At 46.4% G+C, this 23096-nt stretch overlaps 3 protein-coding genes and 1 long non-coding RNA gene across 17 annotated transcripts in view; 1 reads left to right on the plus strand and 3 right to left on the minus strand.

Annotated features, from left to right (window-relative positions):
* The window catches only part of Pms2 (PMS1 homolog 2, mismatch repair system component), a 24806-nt gene extending 18120 nt beyond the window's left edge, over positions 1–6686 (minus strand). For 2 of the 11 annotated variants that reach the window (XR_015633898.1, XR_015633897.1), the window contains exons 1-5: positions 6161–6238; positions 4375–4514; positions 2756–2842; positions 2498–2600; positions 1327–1510 (exon numbers count right to left, since the gene is read on the minus strand). Coding sequence is in view for 2 of the 11 variants with exons in the window: in NM_001399795.1 (NP_001386724.1) it covers positions 1327–1510; positions 2498–2600; positions 2756–2842; positions 4375–4514; positions 6161–6183 (537 nt within the window). In the remaining 9 variants the exon portion in view is untranslated. 11 annotated transcript variants of the gene reach the window in all.
* On the plus strand, positions 6436–15990 carry Aimp2 (aminoacyl tRNA synthetase complex-interacting multifunctional protein 2). 2 transcript variants are annotated; one of them, XM_087577910.1, is made up of 4 exons: positions 6436–6538; positions 12005–12211; positions 14051–14282; positions 15500–15990. In XM_087577910.1, exons 1-4 carry the CDS (start codon positions 6524–6526, stop codon positions 15886–15888), a joined length of 843 nt encoding a protein of 280 aa, XP_087434036.1. In that variant the 5' UTR covers positions 6436–6523; the 3' UTR covers positions 15889–15990.
* LOC148002199 (uncharacterized) lies at positions 12064–13383 on the minus strand. The gene is made up of 3 exons (XR_015634647.1): positions 13078–13383; positions 12694–12819; positions 12064–12380 (listed from the first exon to the last, which is right to left on the minus strand). It is a non-coding gene; the product is annotated as an uncharacterized LOC148002199 (long non-coding RNA).
* Positions 15989–23096, minus strand: part of Eif2ak1 (eukaryotic translation initiation factor 2 alpha kinase 1) — a 33951-nt gene continuing 26843 nt past the window's right edge. Inside the window, exons 12-15 of one of the 3 annotated variants that reach the window (XR_015633885.1) lie at positions 21956–22070; positions 21687–21769; positions 19381–20282; positions 15989–19337 (exon numbers count right to left, since the gene is read on the minus strand). Coding sequence is in view for 2 of the 3 variants with exons in the window: in XM_087577821.1 (XP_087433947.1) it covers positions 16921–17025; positions 20049–20282; positions 21687–21769; positions 21956–22070 (537 nt within the window). In the remaining variant the exon portion in view is untranslated. 3 annotated transcript variants of the gene reach the window in all.

Below are 23096 nucleotides of genomic sequence, written 5' to 3' on the forward strand. Positions count from 1 at the left end.
GGGACTTGGAGGCTCTCTGAAACTCGCTGGCTAGCCAGTCTAATAAAACTGGTAAACTCCGGGGTTAGGAATACTGACTCCGAAAATAAGGATGAAGTGACAGAGGACACAGATGCTGATCTTTGGCCTCCACGTGCACCTTGGCATGCCACATACACACAAAGTACATTTCTGAACCAGGTGGGTGGGGCATACCTATAGTCCTAGAAACTCAAGAGTCAAGTAGGAATGAGGTCCAGGCCAGCCTGAACGACAAAGTGAAAACAAAAACGAAAACAAATTTATGTCCTTTGAATTTAGAATGCTTCATTTAGAAATTTAGTGTTCTTGTTTGTTTTGTCTTTTTTTTTTGGGGGGGGGGGGGACCGAACCCAGGGCTTTGCACTTGCTAGGCAAGAGCTCTACCACTGAGCTAAATCCCCAAGCCCTAGTCTTCTTGTTTTTTAAGACAGGATTTTCATATAAAATTCAAGATGGGCCTATAATTTGAGGCTTTTTTTTTTTTTTTTTTTTTTTGCCCATACCTCTTGAATCTAGGATTATAGATGTGGGCCACCACCCTGGCTCCTTTATTTGATTTTTTTTTATAAGCAATTTTATCCTTCTATAAAGACTAGCCATAAATACACACATACCTGACCTATTTAAAAAAAAAATCCACTAGCTGAACAATGGTAGCTACGATGCTACTTACTGACTTGTTCTGCTAAGTTTCTGTCAACTTGACACAGGATAGGGTTCTTTGGGAATAAGCAGCCTCAGCTGAGAAAATGCCCCCAACAGACGGGCCTGCAGAATTGACAATGGCTGCTCTTAACCACTGAGCCATCTCTCCAGTCCCCAAATAAGATAATTGTAAAGGCATGTCTCAGAGCCAGTTCCAAGTGATGGAACAGTATACAGTGCGTGATCCTAACTGTTTAAAAACAGAACAGCTAGGCATGGTGGTAAACACCTGTAATTCCCCCACTTAAGAGATAACGGTAGGGGGGTTGGGGATTTAGCTCAGTGGTAGAGCGCTTGCCTAGAAAGCGCAAGGCCCTGGGTTCGGTCCCCAGCTCCGAAAAAAAGAAAAAAGAAAAAAAAAAAAAAAAAAAAAAAAAAAAAAAAAGAGCCAGCTCCGAAAAAAAGAAAAAAAAAAAAAAAAAAAAAAAAAAGAGAAAGAGAGATAAAGGTAGGAGCTGACAAGACCAGACATGTGGTCATGATGGGACAAGTCTACAAAAATTATTTTTTATATTTTTAAAGAAAAATTAACTGATAAATATCTTTAATAATTTTTTAAATCATATGCTACATTAGCAAAGACTGGGATGGTGAATTTACCTTTTTAATGTTCCTTTGAAACTCTTTGTGACGTACGGGTAGGGTGTAAAATAAGTTCTGCACGCTGACTGTGGTTCCTTTAGGCCGTGGGCAGGGAGTTTTCTGGATGATTTTCCCATTATGGTCCAACACCAGTCGAGTCCCAATGCTTGCAGACACATGGCAGGTAGATATAGTGACATCACTGTGAGAGAGTGGCAGGGACAACATGTCCATTAGAGATACAGAAGGGTTGCTGGGATGTAGCTTAGAGGCAGAGCACGTTCCTAACACTTGCCTCAACCCATGCCTCAGGCCCTAGCATTGCAAGGAGTCTGTGTGGAGACCCCTGCAGAACTTATAAGGGAGAGACACAGAAAACCTTTTCCCGATTTCCTTTCTCAGAACTTCAAATGGCGATATTCTTCTCAGGCAATTAAGGTTTTAACTGAGTAAGGAATTGTAACACCTCAAGTTTGGTGAGACAGTTTTATAAATGCTTTTTTTTTTTTTTTAAAGATTTCATTTTTTAGGTTGAATTGCAAAACAGCAAAGGATCTCAAATTCTATTCTCAAAGCCTCCTCAGTTTTGTTACTAATGGAACTGTTACAAAGACTTCAATGACAGTAATTCAGAAATATAAAATGCATAGCTTCATTGTAATTAAAATAGGGCTTTCATTAAATCTTTTCCTAAAGACTGAAGAACTGAAACTAATGGTACGCGTAATTTATCATGTATGTATTACTTTATCTTTATTCTGCAGTGCTTACTGGCTGGCCCCAGGCATCACGTACTGTAGGCGAGCAGTCTGCAGCTAAGCTACAACCCTAGCCTGTGTGATCCCTAAAGGTTACTAAGTGCTTTAAGACAGGCGATGGCTTTTCTTTTTTCTTTTCTTTTTTTTCGGAGCTGGGGACTAAACCCAGGGCCTTGCGCTAGGCAAGCGCTCTACCACTGAGCTAAATCCCCACCCCCGGCGATGGCTTTTCTACAATATGATTTGCTTCACTTCACTCCTTTATTTGTCACACTTCAGTAATTTGCTTAGATCGGCAATCAGATACAAGAGAACTCAGAAGTTAGGAGTCGAGACACTTCGAGAGTGAAGTAGAAACCATAAGGCTTCTCATCCTGCTTCTCAGTCTGCAGAAGTTGTTACAGATGGCGTCTGACTGCTGCGAACAATACCTCAGTGCACACAGAGAGCTCAGAGCTTCCCCCCGAAAGCCGAAAGTTTCAACCTGCGTGAGGTCGGCAAACTCTCGAATCTTAGAGGTGTGATGTTTCAGAGCTGAAAGAGAGTGGAAAGAAAAGCCCAAAATGTCTTCAGTGATAGAGCGACAGACACATACAACATCTATCACAGCGTGTGGTGTAAGACAGTGTTACTCAGACATCCGAGACACGCGGAAATGATTGCTTTAGGATTCGGAACATTTATCTTACCTAGACCTTCAAAGTTTTCTTCTTCTACCCCACATCCATTGTCTGAAACTTCAATGAGGTCCACTCCATAGTCTTTAAGCCTTAGATCTAAAAAATTCAATAGATTTCTTTCTTAATGATTAAGCCATGGTGAAAGGTTTTAGGCTGACAATATCTGAAACAAGCCTAGCAGCCATGCCTATACTTTTACTGCTGCTGTCATTCTGAGGGGTGTATGTAGTACTGAAGACTGTAAATGCTAGGCCAGGATGCTGTAAACGCTAGGCAAGCTCTCTACAATGGAGCCACAACCCTGACCCTGCATCTTTTATTTTTCAAGTCCTCCTTGCAAGCTCAGATTAGATAGTTGGTTTATTATCATCATTGTTATTGTTATTATTACTATTTCAAAAGGAATACTTTAAACATAGTCATTAAGAATGGGCTTGGCAAGCGCAAGGCCCTGGATTCGGTCCCCAGCTCCGAAAAAAAGAAAAAAGAAGAAGAAGAAGAAGAAGAAAAAAAAAAAAAGAATGGGCTTGGGCTGGAGCAATGGCTCAGCAAAGCTAGGCTCGCAAGCAAGAATCTTAGAGCAGGCTCTGCGATCAGAGTGCCTGGATCCTACTTTCTGAGCTTTATAGCCTCAGTGTAACCAAATTCCTGGTACCTCAGTGTTCTCTTCTGTGTGACAGACAGCAGCTCCCAAACTGTAATGGTCCACATGCTAAACGAGACAGTCTATGTATGATTCTTAGCACAATGCCTACACAGGATAAAACTGAATTCTTTTTTTTTTTTTTTGGTTCTTTTTTTCGGAGCTGGGGACCGAACCCAGGGCCTTGCGCTTCCTAGGTAAGCGCTCTACCACTGAGCTAAATCCCCAGCCCCATAAAACTGAATTCTTATGTCACCAGTCTGGGAAAGAGGACCCTATAAGGCTTGCTGAGCTTCTTAAAAGCTGCCTTCAGTGCTCACCACTCAAGCTGGGGTAGGCCTTTTGGTAACACAGCTGCTTTTGAATTTTTCTTGATCCCGTAAATAACCCCTCATCCATACTTCTGTTAGTAACTAACGTCAGTACAAACACATTCATTCACCAAGTCAGAATGCGGAACATTACTTTTTTGATCTGTCCAGAAGTTTCTTATCAGTGGTGAGTGAACCTATGTGTGTTGTGCTTCCCCAGGGAAAGTCTTTCCTGCAACAACTGTTAATGTCAAAATTATAATAATTGGTATGTCAGTATTTGTTTTCTAATAATCCAGTAATGTTTCTTAAATAAATAACACGAATGATTATTTCTTGTGGCTTAAAACTTTTCCAAACTGTGGGCTTGAGAGATGGCTCAGCAGTTAAGAGCACTAACTGCTCTTCCAGAGGTGTCCTGAGTTCAAATCCCAGCAACCACATGGTGGCTCACAACCATCTCTATGGGATCAGATCCCCTCTTCTGATGTGTCTGAAGACAGCAGCTGCAGTGTACTCACACATATAAAATGAATAAGGGGTTGGGGACTTAGGTCAGTGATAGAGCGCTTGCCTAGCAAGTGCAAGGCCCTGGGTTTGGTCCTCAGCTCCAAAAAAAAAAAAAAAAAAGAATAAATAAATCCTTATAAAAGAGAAAAGTTTTCCAAACTTACCAATACTAGTAGCACCGGCATCTACACTATTTTCTATCAACTCCTTCACAGCAGTGCTTAAACTGAGTACCACCTGCCCAGAGCAAATCTGATGGACTGACTTCCCATCAATAGGCTTGATGGCCTTAGCACATTCTGTACTAGAAACAAAAGAGTAACAAAACACAATGTAAATACTTAGGCAAAGCAGACAATGTGTTTCCACTCTGACTTTAATCTTGGTAAATGACTGATCTGTAACTAGTTAGCCTAACCCATTCATTCATTATATGAACACACACATTTCACTTGCAGACATGACTGCTCTATGACCTTTTAGCACCTAATATGTACTTACAATTATCTGATATTGAAAAGTCTACTTATCCATGCATCTATGTAGAGGAGAGTTGCTGTGTCCCTCAAGTGACAGATCCATAAGCTTTTACAGCATGGAGTTCTTCATTAAGCAACATTAGCTTTTTACACAAACTTAAAAAGTCAAAGTTTGGTGGGAAATACTGGTTGACAAAACTCATCTCCCAACTGTGTAACTATTCTCAGAGTCGCTTTTGAACCCTGAACCCAAATCCAAGCTGCCTAAACTGCTCTGATGAAAGTCCTCAAAGTTTATGTTTGAGACAGGAGCTCATTCTCAGCCTCCAAATGACGGTCCTACCTCACTACCACACTCAGCAGGGAAAGTTTCTTTCTGTACTGGCTTTCAGAGTTTAATCATCGTTTTGTCTCCAATCTGATCGCTAGCACCAGTTTTGATTTACTTTTTGTTCGTTTTGGCACAGGGTTCAATGTAGCCCAGGGTGGCCTCAAACTCCCCATATGTAGTTAAAGGTAACTATGAACTCCTGATCCTCCTGTTCCCATCCAACTAGTGCTATGATTATAGGTGTGGCTTGATTCCTATCAACTTTTTTAAAATCACAAATCCGGTCAAAAAATCTTTAGGTTTAAATTTCTAGTGGTGCTCATTGCCTATCATATGAAGTTTGGAGTCTAGCAATGACGTTCCAATCTACTGTCACTAATTTCCCTATGGTTTAGTCACAGTAAAAATAGTTTCCCGGCTATGAAAAGCTCCATTAAAGTATAATAGAACATAGGTACATCCTTGTGGTAAAAATTTGGGGGTATTTTCCATACACTAGACGTCCAGAAACCCTGATGAAATAAACAAGCCTCTTTTCTCTTCAATCTACCTTGCACAGAACCTCACTCATTATCACAGGACTCAGGTGCCTGAGGTAGGAGGAACCCCGAGTTCAAAGCACTACCTCAGAAAACAAAACAAAAACTTGCACTAGTCTGTTAAGTTCTAACTGCAGAGGTCCTCAGGGGAAATCGCAACGTTAAAATACAGACGGCAAATTTACATTTACAAATCTGTCACTGAATGTAACTGTGCTGGCCCTCGAAGATGCGCTTCACTGACTTGATGCTACTTGTGATCACGGTACCAAATACACCGAGGCAGTGCAATATAATACAAACTAAAAGTCCTACTGACTGCAAAATCAGCGTGAGCCTTTAGGCCTCACTCTCCAAGTCTTCAAGTATAAAGACTCCAAAAAAAAAAAAAAAAAAAAAAGGAAATGAATTCTGTCTGCTGCGATTTATTTTAGTGCTGGGTTTCAAGTCCACGGCCCGTGGCTTCCTCACAGGGAACGCCACTTTAAGTCCGCGAGCTTGCCTCGCACCTCAGTTACTTCCGGTCCTTTCAACGAGGCCCGGATACCGGGAACTCTATAAAGAATGCGCCCGGTGGGGAGACTGCAAGCCCGCGGCTCACCTCGCGCCCTCAGTTGGTTCCATGGAAGCAGCACTCCTCCAGTCTCAGTCTCCCCGGGAGACTTCGCGCGCCGCTCTCACGGAGACGCGTCTCCTGGGCCACCCATTGGCTGCTTTTGACATATAGTCCGCCCCTTCCGGAAGGGGGTAGCGAAGGCGTGCCAAGACCTCCTTACCGTTGATTGGCCACCTCAAAGGTCAAGCTGGTGACGCTAGACCAGCCCGACCAATAAATGTTCACGGACCTCATTTTTCCGGAACGCCAGAAGCAGAGTCAGAAAGAAGGCGGCTAGTGTCTGAGGTGGCCTTGGGTGGCCTCTGAGCGTTCCCGTCCCTCGCCCGCTACCTTCCTTTGGTTCCCACCATGCCGATGTACCAGGTAAAGCCCTATCATGGAGGCAGCGCACCTCTGCGTGTAGAGCTTCCAACCTGCATGTACCGGCTCCCCAACGTGCACAGCAAGACCACCAGCCCCGCGACCGACGCGGGCCACGTGCAGGTAGGAGCGTGCGGCCCCTGCCTAGTGCGCAGGCGCTGTTCGCGCCGCGCCCTGCCCTGCCCTGCCCTGCCCTGCCCTATCCCTTGTCCAGTGCGCCGGCGCTGTGTCTGCGTAGGGTCCCGGTCCCTTCCGTGGCTGGGTCCGACAAAACCCACCTAGATTAGTGCTGCCGTGGGTTCCTGTCGCGATCGCCAGGCGCATAGAGAAATGTACAACACACACACACACACACACACACACACACACACACACACACACACACAAAATGCTCATTCCGAGGAATTTTCAGAGCGATCCCAGGGTTACCATAACCCAGGTTGACGGCCCTTCTCACCTGTAACTTTCCGGCAGGAGGTCCCGACCTTTACTGTAGTTTTGTGTTGTTTTTCGCGGTTAGGTTGCAGAGTCTGTGTCCTTAAGCTATGTAATCTTGATGTACTGGAAACATAGTATGTATTCTGTTCTTTGGCATGCTGTACAAGATTTTCAGAGTGATCATGTTCCTTTACACTGCCTAGCCACACCTCGCTTATTTATCTACCTAACCCCAACTTATAGACCAGTGAACAAGTAGCCTGTATAGAAATAGAATTCCGAGAGGGAGGGAGGGAAGGAGGGAGGGAATGAATTCCTGGCCTAATGGGCAGGTTTGCCTTCCACTTTTAAGTTCTTTTTCAAAGTGGTTATACAAGTTTAAGCTGTTACCGGCAGGATAATGGAGACATCCTAATGTAGTTTTAATTTGGATTTCTCCAGTTTCTAAGTAAGTTGAGGTCCTTTTCATGTTTCCTGGCCATGAGGGTGTGGGGCAGAAACAGTGTCTTTGTAGCTCAGGCTGTCCTTGAACTCTCGTAGCCAAAGATGATTTTGAGCTCTTCCTCCTTGGCCTCCACCTCCCAAGTGCTGGGGTTAGAAGTGTGTGTCACCTTACCTAAAGACTTGCAGTTTTGTTAGGTTTCAAATGGCTAACAGAGGTGCCCATTATCATATCAAAGCAGACGCTGGCCCTCAGGTCCACCTAGCATCCCTCAGTCTCTGTCTGTTATAAGGCCCTCCTGGCTGATTTACCCCATCCCTACCCTGAAATCTCCAGCCAGGGTACTAAGCTGGGCTTCCCTCTCCCCAGTCTCTCTGGCCCATATATAACCAAGCCATTTGGCTGTGCCGCTCTTTTGGCCAACCTCCCAGCTCAGTGGACATGGTTGCTGGGGACTCTCCTGGCTGACTCTGCCTGTGCTTTCCCATTTACAATAAACTTTATCCTCCAACATACCTTAGGAGTTGTCATGTCTTTTCTTTTCATCCTTTTTTCCTATTCAGTTCTCTCTCTCTCTCTCTCTCTCTCTCTCTCTCTCTCACACACACACACACACACACACACACTCAGTTTTCTACTAATTTGTCACAGCCCAAATTTCCAACAGAAAATCTGGCATTTTGGACAAATGTGTAAATATATGCTGTTGTGGTCAGTTTTCCTGATACTCGCCATCCTGTATTTTGCCTACCCTGGAAGAGAAGTGGTTAGTTCAAAACCTAGTGACATTAATGGTTGTCTAGCTGCAGAACTATGAAAACAACAGCAGACACGGTTCAGTGGTCCCTCAACTAGACACTGTCATAGAGGCATGGCCAAATGCACCTCCAGCCGTACATTCCCAGGGGACAAAAAACAATCCAGAGTAAGATTGCCACCTCCACTCAAGCAGCAAGGTTTTATTCAGTGCTGGAGATGGAATCCAGGCCTTTGCATGTGCTCAGTGAGATCTCTCCCGGGGAACCACATTTTCAGCTCTGGCTAGTTTGTTTGTTTGTTTGTTTTTTTTTTTTAATGATTTTTTTAAAGGATTATTTTCAATTTTAAGTTATGTGTGTGTGTGTCAGCTCAGGTGCCTGAAGAAGCCAGAGGAATCAGATCCCCTGGAGCTGGTGTTCTAGGCAGTTAGTAAACCACCTGCTGTCGGTTCTGGGAATTGAACTTGGGTCTTGTAGAAGAGCAATACCCTGAGACATCCTTCCAACCCCCACCCTGTCTAGTTTTTTAAGTCCACGTTATTTTCTTCAAAAGTTGATATGTGACTTTCCTGGAGAGACCTGAACAAATAACCATTTGTTCCTGGGTAGAAGCAACAGCAGACCAAAGAAAGAATTCTCCTAAGTCTAGCTCGGTGTGTCAGTGAGTTTAATCAGGGTTACTTACAGGAACATGGGCAGTATTACAGGCAGGGCATCGCTATGGAGAGCATTTCCAGCGAATACTAACTGCTCACATATCCTCGGGGGAGGGTGCTCCAGCTCAGTCTCTTGAGCCCTCCCCCTTCCAAAAGAATGCTAATGGCAGATCTGTGAGGGTCCCTTGTATAGTCAAAGCCACATTGACTCTACGATGACAACGGCTATGACCTGCTCGGGGTGGGTTTCATGAACATTTAGATGACACATCCTCCTACAGCAATTCCTCTAGCAGAGGATGATGACATGGATGGATAAGTAGTTAGAGATCAGAGCCACACAAAGAATTGACTGCTTCTAAATACATAAAATGACACCGGTGCATCATAGTCTACTCTCAGCAAAGGAACAGCAGGGATCGTAGTAGGTAGCAGTGAGGTAAATAGAGCTTGACACTCCTGTGTTGCATAGACCAGAGAACCTACATCAAGCTGAACTAGAACTCAGAAATCAGTCCCATTACATCCACAGTTCCTGCCTCAGACTTGCGTCAGCGTGTGCTGATTTGGTTTGGATCTAGTTGTTGCTACTTTGGCTCTGGTGGGATATGGTTTCCTATTGCTCTTTGTAGAAATGAAGAAGACTGCATGCACGTGCATACACATGTGTGCGCGCGCACACACACAGACACTCCACAACTACAAGCTGTTAGTGAAGTTCTGACTGTTGGTTGTGGTATTGCACCTCTGTAATGCCAACATTTGGGAGGTTGCATTTAAGGCCACTATGGTCTCCCCACTCTCTCTCTGTACACACACAGACACACAGACACAAAACTGAGCTGCCGGGATGGCTCCATGGACAAAAACTTCTTGGCTCCATAACTGAGTATGTGAGTCTGATCCCTGGAATCCACATGGTGGGAGGAGAGAATCCATGCCCTTGTGCTGTCCTCTGGCCCCCACATTCAAGTGTGCACACATTACAAGTAAATACATAAAAGGCTGAAATAAAGCCTGTGTAGTTTGAGACTTACTCCTCAGCAACTACAATTGGTTTCTTTCTTTTATAAGTACACTGTAGCTGTCTTCAGACACACCGGAAGAGGGCATCAGATCTCATTACAGATGGTTGTGAGCCACCATGTGATTGCTAGGATTTGAACTCAGGCCTCTGGAAGAGCAAGCAGTCAGTGCTCTTAACCAGTGAGCCATCCCTCCAGCCCCTATGATTGGTTTCTTAAACACGCCAGACTACTTGGCAGAAAGGGTGCACTGATACGAAGGATGAGCTGTTCCTCTTTGTGGAGTTATTATCTCAGTAGCGAATGCTCCAGATGACCAAGATACAAGAATGCCAGTGCTGCCTTAAAATAATTTGCACACTTGATCACTTTTCCAGGGAGATGCTCCCAAACTAAAGTGTCAAAGCCTGAGTTCAGGCTTAAAGAGATGGTTCAGTGCTTAAGATCACTTTCTGCTCTTGCAGAAGCCTGGGTTTGGTTTTCAGAACCCATAGAGAAACTTAAAACTTAAAATCCTACTTCCAGGGTTTCCAATGCTTTCTTCTGACCTCTGAGCACTGGTGTACACACATGCACAGACAAACACATAGGCAAAACACCCAGACACATAAAAATAAAAGTAAATTTAAAACACCCTTAGGTCCTTTCTCCCTTTCTTTTTTTTTTTTTTTTTTTTTTGGTTCTTTTTTTCGGAGCTGGGGACCGAACCCAGGGCCTTGTGCTTCCTAGGCAAGCGCTCTACCACTGAGCTAATAAATCCCCAACCCCCGTTTCTCCCCTTTCTTTGTGTAAATTATTTTCTACTGTCCTTCCTCCATCTTTTCTCTGCTCATTCAGACAGAATGAAGGTGTGTGGTTGCAACAGTGTCAGGTAGTCCATGCTAGCCTCGAACTTGCTATGCAACAGCCGGGGCAGTACTTCACTCCTGATCCTCCTGCCACAGCCTCCCAAATGTTGGAATTATAGGTATGCAGCCCTATACATGGCTTAAACCAAGTATTTTTAATTAGCCTGTTATTGAGAATAGAGGATTCTGAGTACAATGAGAGACCTACATAAGAAGAGGCCCAAGGCCATCCTGGACAACACATAACAAAGACCCTTCCTTTATTGTAAGAGAGTTGGGGATTTTTGTTTCAAGTGTGGTGGTGCACATCTGTAATCCCAGCACACTGGACGCTGAAACAGGGTTATGAGTTCCAGGCCACTTAAAGCTAGACAGTGAACCCTGTCTCAGAAAGGGCGAGATGAGCGATAGTGGTTTGTTTTTATTTCTTTCCGTTTCTCATCTAACTTGCCTGAAATACAGAGTCAACTATCTTTTAAGATTTATATTTATTCATATTTGCCCCGGCCTGCGGGGGGTTCAGAGGAGACCTAGGAGAGGGTGAAAGAATGGGAGACAGTGGCATATAAAGACAAGCAGGCGGGAAGTCCACACAGGGCCCAGGATCAATTCCACTACCATCACCACCCTCCCTATAGCCCTAAACTGTCAATTGCAGGTATATTGATAAGAACAGGTAACTGGCTAGGTTTCTCAGAGGATGTAAGTGGGCTCGACATTCCTGAAACATTCTTAATACAGGGTGTGTAAGCGGGCTTGGCTCCCGGCCCATATGTATATGTATGTATGCATGTCTGTGTGAGTGAATGCTGTGAGTGTAGGTGCTTGTGGAAATCAAAAGAGTGACCTGGAGTCGCAGTTAGTTCTGTGCCTCCTGATGTAGGTGCTGGGAACCAAACTACACCCCTCAGAAGGGCAACAGGCTCTCCTGACCCCAGATAAGACTACTTCACAGTGACCCCCAGTAGGACTACTTCACAGCCACACTCAGCCATGCTTCTTTGATGCTGTACAGCAGCCTGTGGATCGGTTTGCAGGAACCCTTGGACTGGAGGAAGGAAGCTTCCTAGAGTTTTAATTTTTTAAAAAACTATTTATTTTGGTGGGAAGGAGGGTGCCTACAAAAGCATCTGTGTGGAGGTCAGAGAACAACTTGTAGGAGTTGGTTCTCTCCTTTCATGTGGGTCTGGGTGATAGAACTCAGTGTCAGGGCTGCCAGCAAAGCACCTTCTATGTACTGAACTGTGCATTTTAGGCGGTGGAAATTTGGTAACAAACTGTTTGGTGGTAAACTAACTTTAGGAGCCATCTGAGCCATCTTTGCGAGCCCTCGAGTCTCGGCAGGATGATATTTTAAAGCGTTTGTATGAGTTGAAGGCAGCAGTCGACGGCCTTTCAAAGATGATTCACACCCCAGATGCTGACTTGGACGTCACCAACATCCTGCAAGCCGACGAGCCCACGACTTTAACTACAAATGCATTGGACTTGAACTCCGTGCTTGGAAAGGTGAGAAACTGGATGTCTGAGGAGTGCCAGAGCGGTGCCAGTGGCTTGGCCTTGTAGTTTTCAGAGGTGGAGCAAAGTGCACGTAGAGCTGCTGTGGGGGTAACTCCTGGAATCCTAGCACTCGGGGGCTGGGCTAAGAGGTTCATGAGCTCCAGGTTACAGGGAGACCCTGTCTCAAATAAATCAATAAAATGATTACACCCAGAACCTCTTGCTGTGGTGCGGAGTGAACAGAGAGAGAGGGAGGGAGGGAGGGAGGGAGGGAGGGAGAGAGAGAGAGAGAGAGAGAGAGAGAGAGAGAGAGAGAGAGCAAGCAGAGAAGAGACGTCTAGAGCCCCAGCATCCTGTCTTCCAGTCTGTGTCAGATACCTCTAAGCCCTGGGAGGAAGGGCATCCCAACTTGTTCTAGACCACTAGATAGAGCAGGTGTCCCCCACTCTTTTTGAGGAAATGCCCTGGCTACATACATATAAAAATCTCACCTCCACTGTTGAAGTTCATTGTAATAAGCCAGTGCCAGCCTGCACTTCAAATGTACTTTGCTTAAGTTTGCTGTATCAAGAATAGGTTGTCCGGGCTGGAGAGCGGGTCAGCAGCGGCTGTTGCTACTACAGAAAATAAATGTATCAGCTAGCATTCATGATTGAAATGTATAGGACTCAGTTTACTTAGAGGACCAGTCCATATGCAAGGCTGTTCCATTTCTTCAATAGTGCTTAAAGCTGCCGTAGAGTAGTGCAAGATGCTGCATAAGTGATCCCTACACTTCGGGTAATACAAACACCTAAAGAACGCAAGTGTTGTAGCGACTCACCCAGAGCTTTGACAACCATGTTGCCTCTGCCTTGGCTGGTTCTTTCTCCTACCTTCTCATCTGTCCTGCGAATTTTCATGCATCAAGGAGGCCAGAGTCTCCAAGGCCAGTCAGGACACATGCGCAGCCCGAGTGCTGACTTGTCAGTGCGCTGACTTGTCAGTGTGGGGGAAGGCTAGGAAGGGTGGTGAGGACGAAGTCAAGCATCTGAACAAGGAGCCGGCATCCCACTCGTGTGCCTTTGGATGCAGGTGCATGTGAAGTCCAGAGAACCGAGGTGTTTCCTCAGGTGATGCTCATGCTTTCTCAGACAGTCTCTCTCACTGACCTAGAGCTCACCTGCAACCAGCTGGCAGACCTGCAGGGACAAGCCTTTGTCCACCTCCTCAGCTCTGGGCTACAAGCACACTTTTCACCTGGGTGTGAAGATTCAACTCAGGTCTTTAGGTTTGTTTTTTTTTTTCTTTTTTCTTTTTTTTCGGAGCTGGGGACCAAACCCAGGGAAGCGCTCTACCACTGAGCTAAATCCCCAACCCCAGGTCCTTAGGTTTTAAGGCAAGCATTTTACAGACTGAGCTATCTTCCCCATTCTGGGTTTGTTGTTTTGAGATAGGTTCTCATGTTGCTCAGGCTGGCCCCTGACTCACTACATCTGTTAGATGTTGACTTACAGGCTTATGTTTGTCAGTGTCCGTTGGTGTCCATCTGCACTTCCCACTGAGCTCAGTGACTTCAGATAATCTGCTTGCCTCCCAGGACTCACGTTTCCACAGCTGTCAAGTGGAGTCACAGCAGCAGTGAGATTTGAGACTCAGTTAGACCCTGGAAAGTTTTGGCGGGTATAGCACCTGGTTCATTTGTGAACACAGATGGCACTTTTGTTTCAAGACAGTTTTCTGTGTAGCCCTTGCAGACCTGGAACTCTGTGTAGACCACGCTGGCCTCATCCACTTGCCTCTGCTTCCAGAGTGCTGTGCACCACCTTGCCTGGACAGATGGCTGTAGTGTTTTGGTCTCTTCCTCAGGATTATGGGGCGCTGAAAGATATCGTGATCAACGCAAACCCAGCCTCCCCGCCACTGTCCCTGCTTGTGCTACATAGACTACTCTGTGAACGCTACAGGGTCCTGTCCACAGTACACACACATTCGTCCGTCAAGAATGTACCTGAGAATCTTCTCAAGTGCTTCGGGGAGCAGGCTAGAAAACAGTCCCGCCACGAGTATCAGCTGGGCTTCACTCTGATTTGGAAGAACGGTAAATGGTGGGACTGGGTTGAACTGACCTGGGCTGCGAAGGTGTGGGACAGTCCATAGCGCTGACTACAGCCAGTTGTTATTCGGTGAAATCCCCTCCAAGTTTAGCCAGCTTGTGGGGCCACTGGAGAGGGTGGGCTTCTCAGTGAGACGATTCCAGGGGAGCTGAGCCTTGGAGGAAGGGGTTCTCCCCACTGGTCCTATTTTAAAAACTCATTCAAGGAACACCAACAGTGTCTTTCTGTTTGGCCCACAAAGGACAGCAGGGTATCATTTATTCATTGTCCCACAGAGAAATGCCTCTCCTGCCTGAGCTTCGTACAGGTAGAAACACATGATTGCCTGTTACCCATTCAGTAATACCTATCCTATTTTGAGCTCAATTCATAACCCAAACTAGCTTCAAACTCTGGCCTTTGGTTTTCTTGTCCCATCTTCCAAAGAAAGAGAATTAGGCACATGCACCTCTGTGGTGGGCCATCCAGTGATAACCACCTGAGCTTCATGTATAGTGAAGGGATCCTTGCCCCAGGCAGTCAATAGAACGTCTACTTTCTGGGCTGTAACCTCCAGATTTAATGGCACGGAGATGGAATTGATGGTCTAAGTTCTGTCTAGTTTGATGAAAACCATAAACAACAAGGGCGGAAAGGGCTACTCGGTCGCTTATAAATTCTTTTGAGGCACACATTGTGTATGTGTGGTTGCATGGGGGCAAGCTTGTGGCGGTCAGGGACAAGTTGGATATGTGTCCTGCAGAAGTTGTACCTTCTGCTTATAGGCTTATAAGGACTGAACCTACATCTATCAGTTTTTCTAAGGGAGTAGGTTGCACATAGAGACTCTTAAGCCTTAGGTGGTGGCACGTGCCTTTAATCCCAGCACTTGGATCCCTGAGGTTCAGGCCAGTCTGAGCTATATAACAAGCTTCAGGGCAGCCAAGGAAACATAGTTGAGACTCCCAGAAACAACAAAAATTTAAAAACTAAAACTCAGCCAGGCAGTGGCGGCACAGGCCTTTGATCCTAGTACTTGGACAGCCAAGGTTACACAGGGAACCTCTGTCCTGAAAAACCAAGCACACAAGAAAACTGAAGGCTCTTGAGTATTACAGATGTCGGTCATGTTTTGAAGGTTACCTTGCTGTCAGTTCATGAATGTGGCGAGTTCCCTCTTCCACACAGAACATTCTGACTCTGGTGGTCTTTTCCTCTGCAGTGCCCAAGACACAGATGAAGTTCAGTGTACAAACGATGTGCCCCATTGAAGGAGAAGGGAACATCGCACGCTTCCTGTTCTCTCTATTTGGTCAGAAGCATAACGCTGTCCACCTAACCCTCATCGACAGCTGGGTGGATATCGCCATGTTTCAGCTGAGAGAAGGGAGCAGTAAGGAAAAAGCGGCTGTTTTCCGCTCTATGAACTCCGCTTTGGGGAAAAGCCCGTGGTTGGTTGGGAATGAGCTCACTGTGGCAGATGTGGTGCTGTGGTCCGTGCTCCAGCAGACTGGGGGAAGCAGTGGGGCAGCGCCCACCAATGTGCAGCGGTGGCTTAAGTCCTGTGAGAACCTGGCCCCCTTCAGCACTGCCCTCCAGCTCCTTAAGTGAATTCGAGCAGCTTGTCTTGCAGGCAGGATTCAACATAATGGTCTGTTGTCAGAAAGGGACTTGTCCAATTGTCAGGCATCAATAAAAGCACCATATGATCTATGGGTTTTGTTTTATTTTATTTTAAAGTCAGTAAAACCAAGTGCAGTGCACTGAAATGACGGCCAGCAAGGGGCAGGCACTTTATAGCATCAGAGACTGCTGTCTGAGAATTCCAGGTAGTTTGGGGAATTGAGGCTTTAAGAAGAACATGGGTCATGGGAGACTACACAAGATAAAGGTAGAAGACATCTCAGCTGCTGAGATCACTTGAGGGCAAGCTGCCTGATGATGCCAAGTGGGAAGAGAACAGAAGGGCTGGGGAGAGCACACTGCCAAGGAGCTCAAGTCTGACCTTCCCGGCACTGCACAGCCCACAGAAGTTTCGAGCCAAGGAGTGATCAGGCGTCTTTTGGTAACTGGCCATGGCAGCAGTATGAAAGGGCCAGGGTCACAGCAACAGCAGCCAGGCTGGCATACATCCTGGAGGCAAGCAGTTGTGGGGAAAGGGGACACTGATTTCTGTAGTACAGCCTTCGAGAAGACAGGATGGTCAGTCAACAGGCAGAGCTTAAAAAGAATGGTACCTCACCATAAGATCAGGACTGGGCGATAGGAAATTTGGGAATCAAAATATGGAGGTGGGAGAAAGTGGATTGATTGATCCAGTCTTGTCATGGAAGGGTTTCTTGAGGAAAAGGAAGCTGGGGTCCTTTCACCTCTTTTTTTTTTTTTTTTTGGTTCTTTTTTTCCGGAGCTGGGGACCGAACCCAGGGCCTTGCGCTTCCTAGGTAAGCGCTCTACCACTGAGCTAAATCCCCAGCCCCGTCCTTTCACCTCTTTACACAGCTTTGCTCAGTACAATTGGGAGTCACACCCGTCCTCAGCTAAGGGTTGAAAATTTACATCCCTGGTGACTTTTAAGAATGCAAGTCCACTTTCACATGGTTGAGAGCATAATTCAGGCTACACAGGTAGGCCCCCATTTCCCTCTCATCTCTTCAGCCCTTTGTCCTGCGAAAGGAGGCTTAGTTGCTTCTTTAATTCTTCAATTTCCTTTTCTTGCTCCATTATCTTCATCTGCAATGTGAGATTAACCTGGAAAGAAAACGTTGTAGACTCCATCAGAATGGCCTGGCCACTGAAGTGTTCGTGCATCCTTGCTGTGCCTGAACTGAGCTGTCAGTCAACATCAGCAAGGCTCCAGTGTCAAGTTGCTACAGAGGAGCGACTACAATTAAGTGATACTCCTCAGCCCGCTGCATTAACAGAGAGTAGGTCTGCAACTCGTCAGGTGTCTTCCTTCAGAGTCTGTCAGTCCTGGATGGTGGTGCGTCTGTTAACTCACAGGGCATTGACTTGGAATTTCTCTTGATACCAGGCCAATCTGGCTGGATAGGGAACATCCAAGGATCTACTTTTTCCAGCCTCCTCCCATGTCACCACCACCAGGGATATAGGTGCACACCACCATGCCTGGCTATCTAAATTGTTTGTTTTTTAATTCAGAAATTAGGCCTTAACATTTACTTATTTTTGTGTATAGGGTGTATGTGTACTGGGATGCACTTGTGGCAATCAGAAGGTTTGCCAGTCCATCTTTTATTTTCACCATGTGTGTCCAAGGACTGGACTGATGGCCACACTTGACAGGAAGGGCCCTTAGCTGCTCAACTGTTTTCGCAACATTGATGTTTCTGAGGCAAGCACCTGTCTTAACCACCTCCCTAGCTCGCAGCTATCTTTCAAATAATCACTATAAATGGTTCACAAGCTCGTGCCAATCAGAATTACTTCTGGGACCCATAAACTGGAGAACTCTACCCCAGTCCTCACAGAATTTGTTAGTTCCTTAGAGGAGTGGACAGAGGGTCAGGGACGCTATCAGATGCTCGCAGTACCTTCTTGTGCTGACCTGGGGACAAAGCTAGAAAGCCTGACATGCACTGCTGTTCAAATACTGAGCATAACCTGTGGATCCTCCTAACTGCAGCAGATTCCTGGCTGTTGCTAGCTGCTGCTCTAGGTATCTAGGACCAGCTTAGGGCCCATAGGCCATTGTGACCCACTGCATGAGGCTGTAGGTAGCTGTGCATGTGGCCCAACCCAGAACTGTAACCTAGTGAAAACGTTTGTGTATGTATATATACCTACACACATCCATACTTGTTACTTGGTTTCATGGTTGTCAGGTAAATGGTGTACATGAACTTCTGTTGCTATGACAAGGCTGGCCAGCCTCACTAAAGAAAATATTTTCATCAACTTTTATTGAGAACTTAGGTTTCTAGAGCAAGAGAAGGGTGACTCAAACTAGATAAGATGGATGAAGCAAGGGGGTGCAGGCTGACAGGAACCGGATGTAGATATCTCTTGAGAGACCCAGCCAGAATACATAGGCAAATGCCAGCAGCAAACCACTGAACTGAGAACGGGACCCCCGTTGAAGGATTCAGAGAAAGGACTGAAAGAGCTTGAAGGGGCTTGAGACCCCATATGAACAACAATGCCAACCAACCAGAGCTTCCAGGGACTAAGCCACTACCCAAAGACTATACATGGACTGACCCTGGACTCCAACTGCATAGCTAGCAATGAATAGCCTAGTAAGAGCACCAGTGGAAGGGGAAGCCCTTGGTCCTGCCAAGACTGAACCCCAGTGAACCTGATTGTTGGGGGGAGGGTGGTAATGGGGGGAGGATGGGGAGGGGAACACCCATAGAGAAGGGGAGGTGGAGGGGTTAGGGGGATGTTGGCCTGGAAACCGGGAAAGGGAATAACAATTGAAATGTAAATAAGAAATACCCTAGTTAATAAAGATGGGAAAAAAAAAAAAAAGAGAGAGAGAGAAGGGTGACTCAGCTACTATTTCAACATGCAGAAGAGGTGGTGTCTCGGTGCCACAGACAGCCATATGGCAGGAGAAAGCCGGCTTCGGATAGTGCATGCTGAAAGCCATGCAGAGGCCGGGCCTACCGCTCCTGTCCATGCCTGTTTAGAGTCACTGCCCTTTTACCCAGGACATTAGAACAATCATCTAGGGAAATCCATGGTTAGAAAAGAAAAACTAGCATCCCTCCTGATGCTATGAGGACAGAAAACAACAACAACAAAATCCCAAGAAGCCGACGGCCTAGACTGGTTGGCAGTGAGCAACCGCGCATGTGGACTGCAGATACACCTACGGGTTCTGTATCAATTCAGCACCCGAACTCAGACAACCAAGAACAGGTCTAACTATTTTGTTTCCGTAAACTCTAAAACTCCTGTCATCCTTTCCTCAGCATGAGAAGGAAACCGTTAGACTACACCGTGAGGCAAAGATGCTGGTTTGGGTCTGTGCTTAGGGTTCCTCTGACCAGGACACACCGGTGTGACACGGCCTGTTCCTGACACCACCCGGCAGGGCACTGGTGTGACACGGCCTGTCCCTGACACCACCCGGCAGGGCACCGGTGTGACACTGCCTGTCCCTGACACCACCGGGCAGGCCTTTATTTTTGTGCTTAGGTGTGTCGTTCTGGTTGGGGGAGTACACGTGCTATGTATATGGGGTCAGAGGACAAGGTTTTGTCGGGTGATCGGTCTCTTCCTTTCCTTGGGTGCGAGGTTTGTCTGCCAAGGGCCTTGTGCTGAGCCACCTCACGAGCACAGGGAGGCCTCTGCCAAGGAGTCTAACATACAAACCAGCCCGAGAGCTCAGGGTAGCAGAGACCCGAGAGCTGAACTGCCAGACTTCTAAACTACAATTATAATGCACTTAGTAGGAACAGTATCTGTCACTGTGACGGATTATTTAACTTAAATCTTTACTTCCTCATCTGTGAAAGGGACGTCTGCATGCACATTAACCTCAGAGTTGTGAGCTGACCGAAAGACAAGCTTATCAAAAGCTCTCGGAATCGACAGCTGAAGTCTGCAATCCCAGCACTCAAGAGGCAGAGAGGATTGTTTTGAGTTCAGGGTCAGCCTGGGCTATAGAGCATGGGACCCTGTAGATAGAAAGACTGGATAGATTAGATAGATGGTTGGACGGATGGCCAGATGGACTGACTTACTCACAGGGTCATACCCAACCCAAAGTAAGCATGCAGTGACTACTGAAAGGAAGCGTTGCATACATTTCCCGTTGTTTGGAACAGTTCGCTCTGCAGTAGCTGAAGAGCAGATGGTCTCTGGGCCGCGTTCCTCCCAGTCAGGAGCTGGATATACTTGGCTTGCACTGGACACCTTTTACTGAGGGACTCTGGTATCCGACCAGTCCTCACACCTGTTAGGACTGTTGCTCGCTCCATTTCTGTCCCGAATGGCTGGAAGAGCTCGAGCAGGATCACACCCAAGCTGTACATATCAGACTGCAGGGGAGGGAAAGGGCACGCAAAGCTGTTAGAAAGTCAGGAGAGCCCTTCTAACAGTACAGCCTCCCTAGTAAGGATGTCCAAGGAGTTATAGTGTCCCCAAAGATGGGAGCACAGCACGGTCTCTTGGGCCTCAAAAGCAGGACTCTGCCTCAGGGAAGAGGTGTCTGAGAAGCCCCATCCCTTTGATACCCAGAAGACAGTGCTCAGATGAAGGGCAGGAGTCTCTCTCAAAAGACACAATAGTCACTGCCCTATACAACAGGGACATCACCCCACCACCCCACCATAACCCAGGCCTGACAGAGTAACCAGGCAAAATGACCAAACTCACAGCTCCTAGTATTAGCAACAGTAGACTGTCACCGGGTCCTACTAAGGCTAACCTTTGCCTCTATTTATAATTGAGCACTGTTTTTCAAGCTCAATTTTGTGTGTGTGTGCATGTGAGGGTGCCCAAAGAAGCCAGCAGAGGGCATGAGTCCCCTTGGAACTGGAATTCCAGGTGGCTGTGAGCTGAGATGGGTGCTGGGAAGCAAACTCTGGTCTTCTGAAGGAAGCTCTTACCCAGTGAGCCAGCCCGCCAGCCCCATGCATTCTTGTTGCCATGCAGAAAACTGTCCTACTTTCCCTGACAGGAGTGGTAGTAGGAAGACAGGCCCTTAAGGGCAGCAATGAGTTTTCTGGGCAACTCTTTTTCCAGTCACTAAAAAACAAAGTGAAATGATTCATCAGAAGATCACTGACTAGGCTGCTATAGTACAAAAGGATTTCTTTTAAGAACCATGTCTGCGGGGTTGGGGATTTAGCTCAGTGGTAGAGCGCTTGCCTAGGAAGCAAGGCCCTGGGTTCGGTCCCCAGCTCTGAAAAAAAGAACCAAAAAAAAAAAAAAAAAAAAAAAAAAGAACCATGTCTAGTGCAATCCTAGCACTCAGGGGCTTGGGGTGGGAGGATCGTGAGTTGGAACCAGGCTGGGCCACACAGATCCTGTCTTAGAAAATTAAAAAGGAGTCTGGAGCCCACTGTAGTCGCAGGGCACTTGATTAGTACATACAAGGCATGGTCTCAATCATTAGCACCCAAAACAAAACCCAGTAAAGTAAGAGAGGGAAAAGTGGAATGCTTTAAAAATTAAAAACAAAACTGAAAAGACAATTTTAACATTTTTTTCAAGGAATAATGAGGGTTAAAACCTCACACTCTCTTTCAAGAGGAGTTGGTGGCACACTTCCCGTACCGTCTGGTTACCTAAGTGTGAGGTCACAGAATGAACGCTGAAGAGACCTGCATGGAGTCTAGCTTCCTGACATGAATGGTGACATTTTAAAGGGAAGTCTGATCAGCATTTAGTGACATTCATGGAATTTGAAATCAGTGGAGGAAAGGGGAAACAAATAGTACCTTGGCATCATACTCGGATCCTTCCAACTGCTCAGGTGACGCGTAGAGACAAGTCCCCACTCGGGACGTGTGTGTCGGCGTTCCTATGGTGGGAAAGGCTGTTAAGCTACTTACTGTAATGTGAGCAGACCTCAGACCTCGGCTGCTCCTGAGGCCTCACCTGAGCTTTGCTTATGAAAGCTCTAAGATTCTCGGTATGTAAGGACACGTTCAACTGTCTATTTTTAAATGCAGAAGTAAGGAAAATGCATGAACACTTGAATGCTTACCTTTCCCGTTTCTGTTGGTCCAATCTGCGCTCTTCTGAATGATGTCTGCACAGGCCAGACCAAAGTCTCCTATTTTCACTTGTTGATCAGGACCATGAAGAAAAATATTTCTAGGCTACAAATAAGCAGAGAGGTCAACTCAGTTTTCTTAAAACAAGCAGTAAAACGTAAGCGTTGCTGAGTGCCAGGCATGGAAGCTTACACCTGTAATGTCACAACTGGGAGGCAGAGGCAGGAGGATCATGGTGACTATGGAGCCATTTAGGTTTACATTGTTGAGTCCTAGGTTATCAAGGACCATACAACAAAAGCCCTATCACAAACGAACGAAAAGGTGCTGGCTATGGGGGAAAGCAGTAAGAGTGTTGACTGCAAGCACCAGGAGTGGAGTTCAAGTCTCTAACACTCGAGTAGAAAGCTGGGTGTGGCTGCAGGACTGCCTGTAGCCTTGGCATCAACATCGAAGGCACAGGAGGATCTCTGGGGCTTGCTGGCTGTCAGCCTCCTAGCTCCAGGTTCAGAGAGACCCTGCATCAAGAGAACAAGGTAGAGAGTGATAGAGCAGGCTATCCAAAATCATCCTCTGGCCGACACACATACCACACCACAACATACCACACCCACACACCCACACAGACACACACACACCCCCACACAGACCATGCCACATATATACTTTTCCTAGACATATACAGATATTACAGATACACTATAACACACACACACACACACACACAGACCATGCCACATATATACTTTTCCCAGACATATACAGATACTACAGATACACTATAACACACACACACACCCCAGAGAGCATGCCACATACACACTCACACAACACCACACTCACACCACACACACACACACACACACACACACACACACACTGAACATGCACATACACTCACACACCAAGTAAAGTTTCTGAGTTTAGAAATGAAAACTTAAAAGGGACAAAGATGTAGTTCAGCTGTAGGCAGAGTGCTTGCCTAGCACGAACAAAGAAAGCACTGTGCTCTCACTCCAGCAATACATAATAGCACATATCTACAATCCAGCTCTCTAGTGCTGGCAAATCAGAAGTTCAAGGTCATCCCCAGCTACACAGCACGTTTGAAGCCAGCCACAGCTGCAGGAG

This window comes from Rattus norvegicus, chromosome 12 (assembly GCF_021556685.1).
Source record: "Rattus norvegicus strain SHRSP/BbbUtx chromosome 12, alternate assembly SHRSP_T2T, whole genome shotgun sequence".
NCBI lineage: Eukaryota > Metazoa > Chordata > Mammalia > Rodentia > Muridae > Rattus > Rattus norvegicus.

Bases quoted from the DNA above. Each gene is read 5' to 3' on its own strand.
- Aimp2 (XM_087577910.1), top strand. The intron at 12,212-14,050 runs GTGAGAAACTGG...TCTCTTCCTCAG, and splicing joins TGAACTCCGTGCTTGGAAAG to GATTATGGGGCGCTGAAAGA. The intron at 14,283-15,499 runs GTAAATGGTGGG...TTTCCTCTGCAG, and splicing joins CACTCTGATTTGGAAGAACG to TGCCCAAGACACAGATGAAG.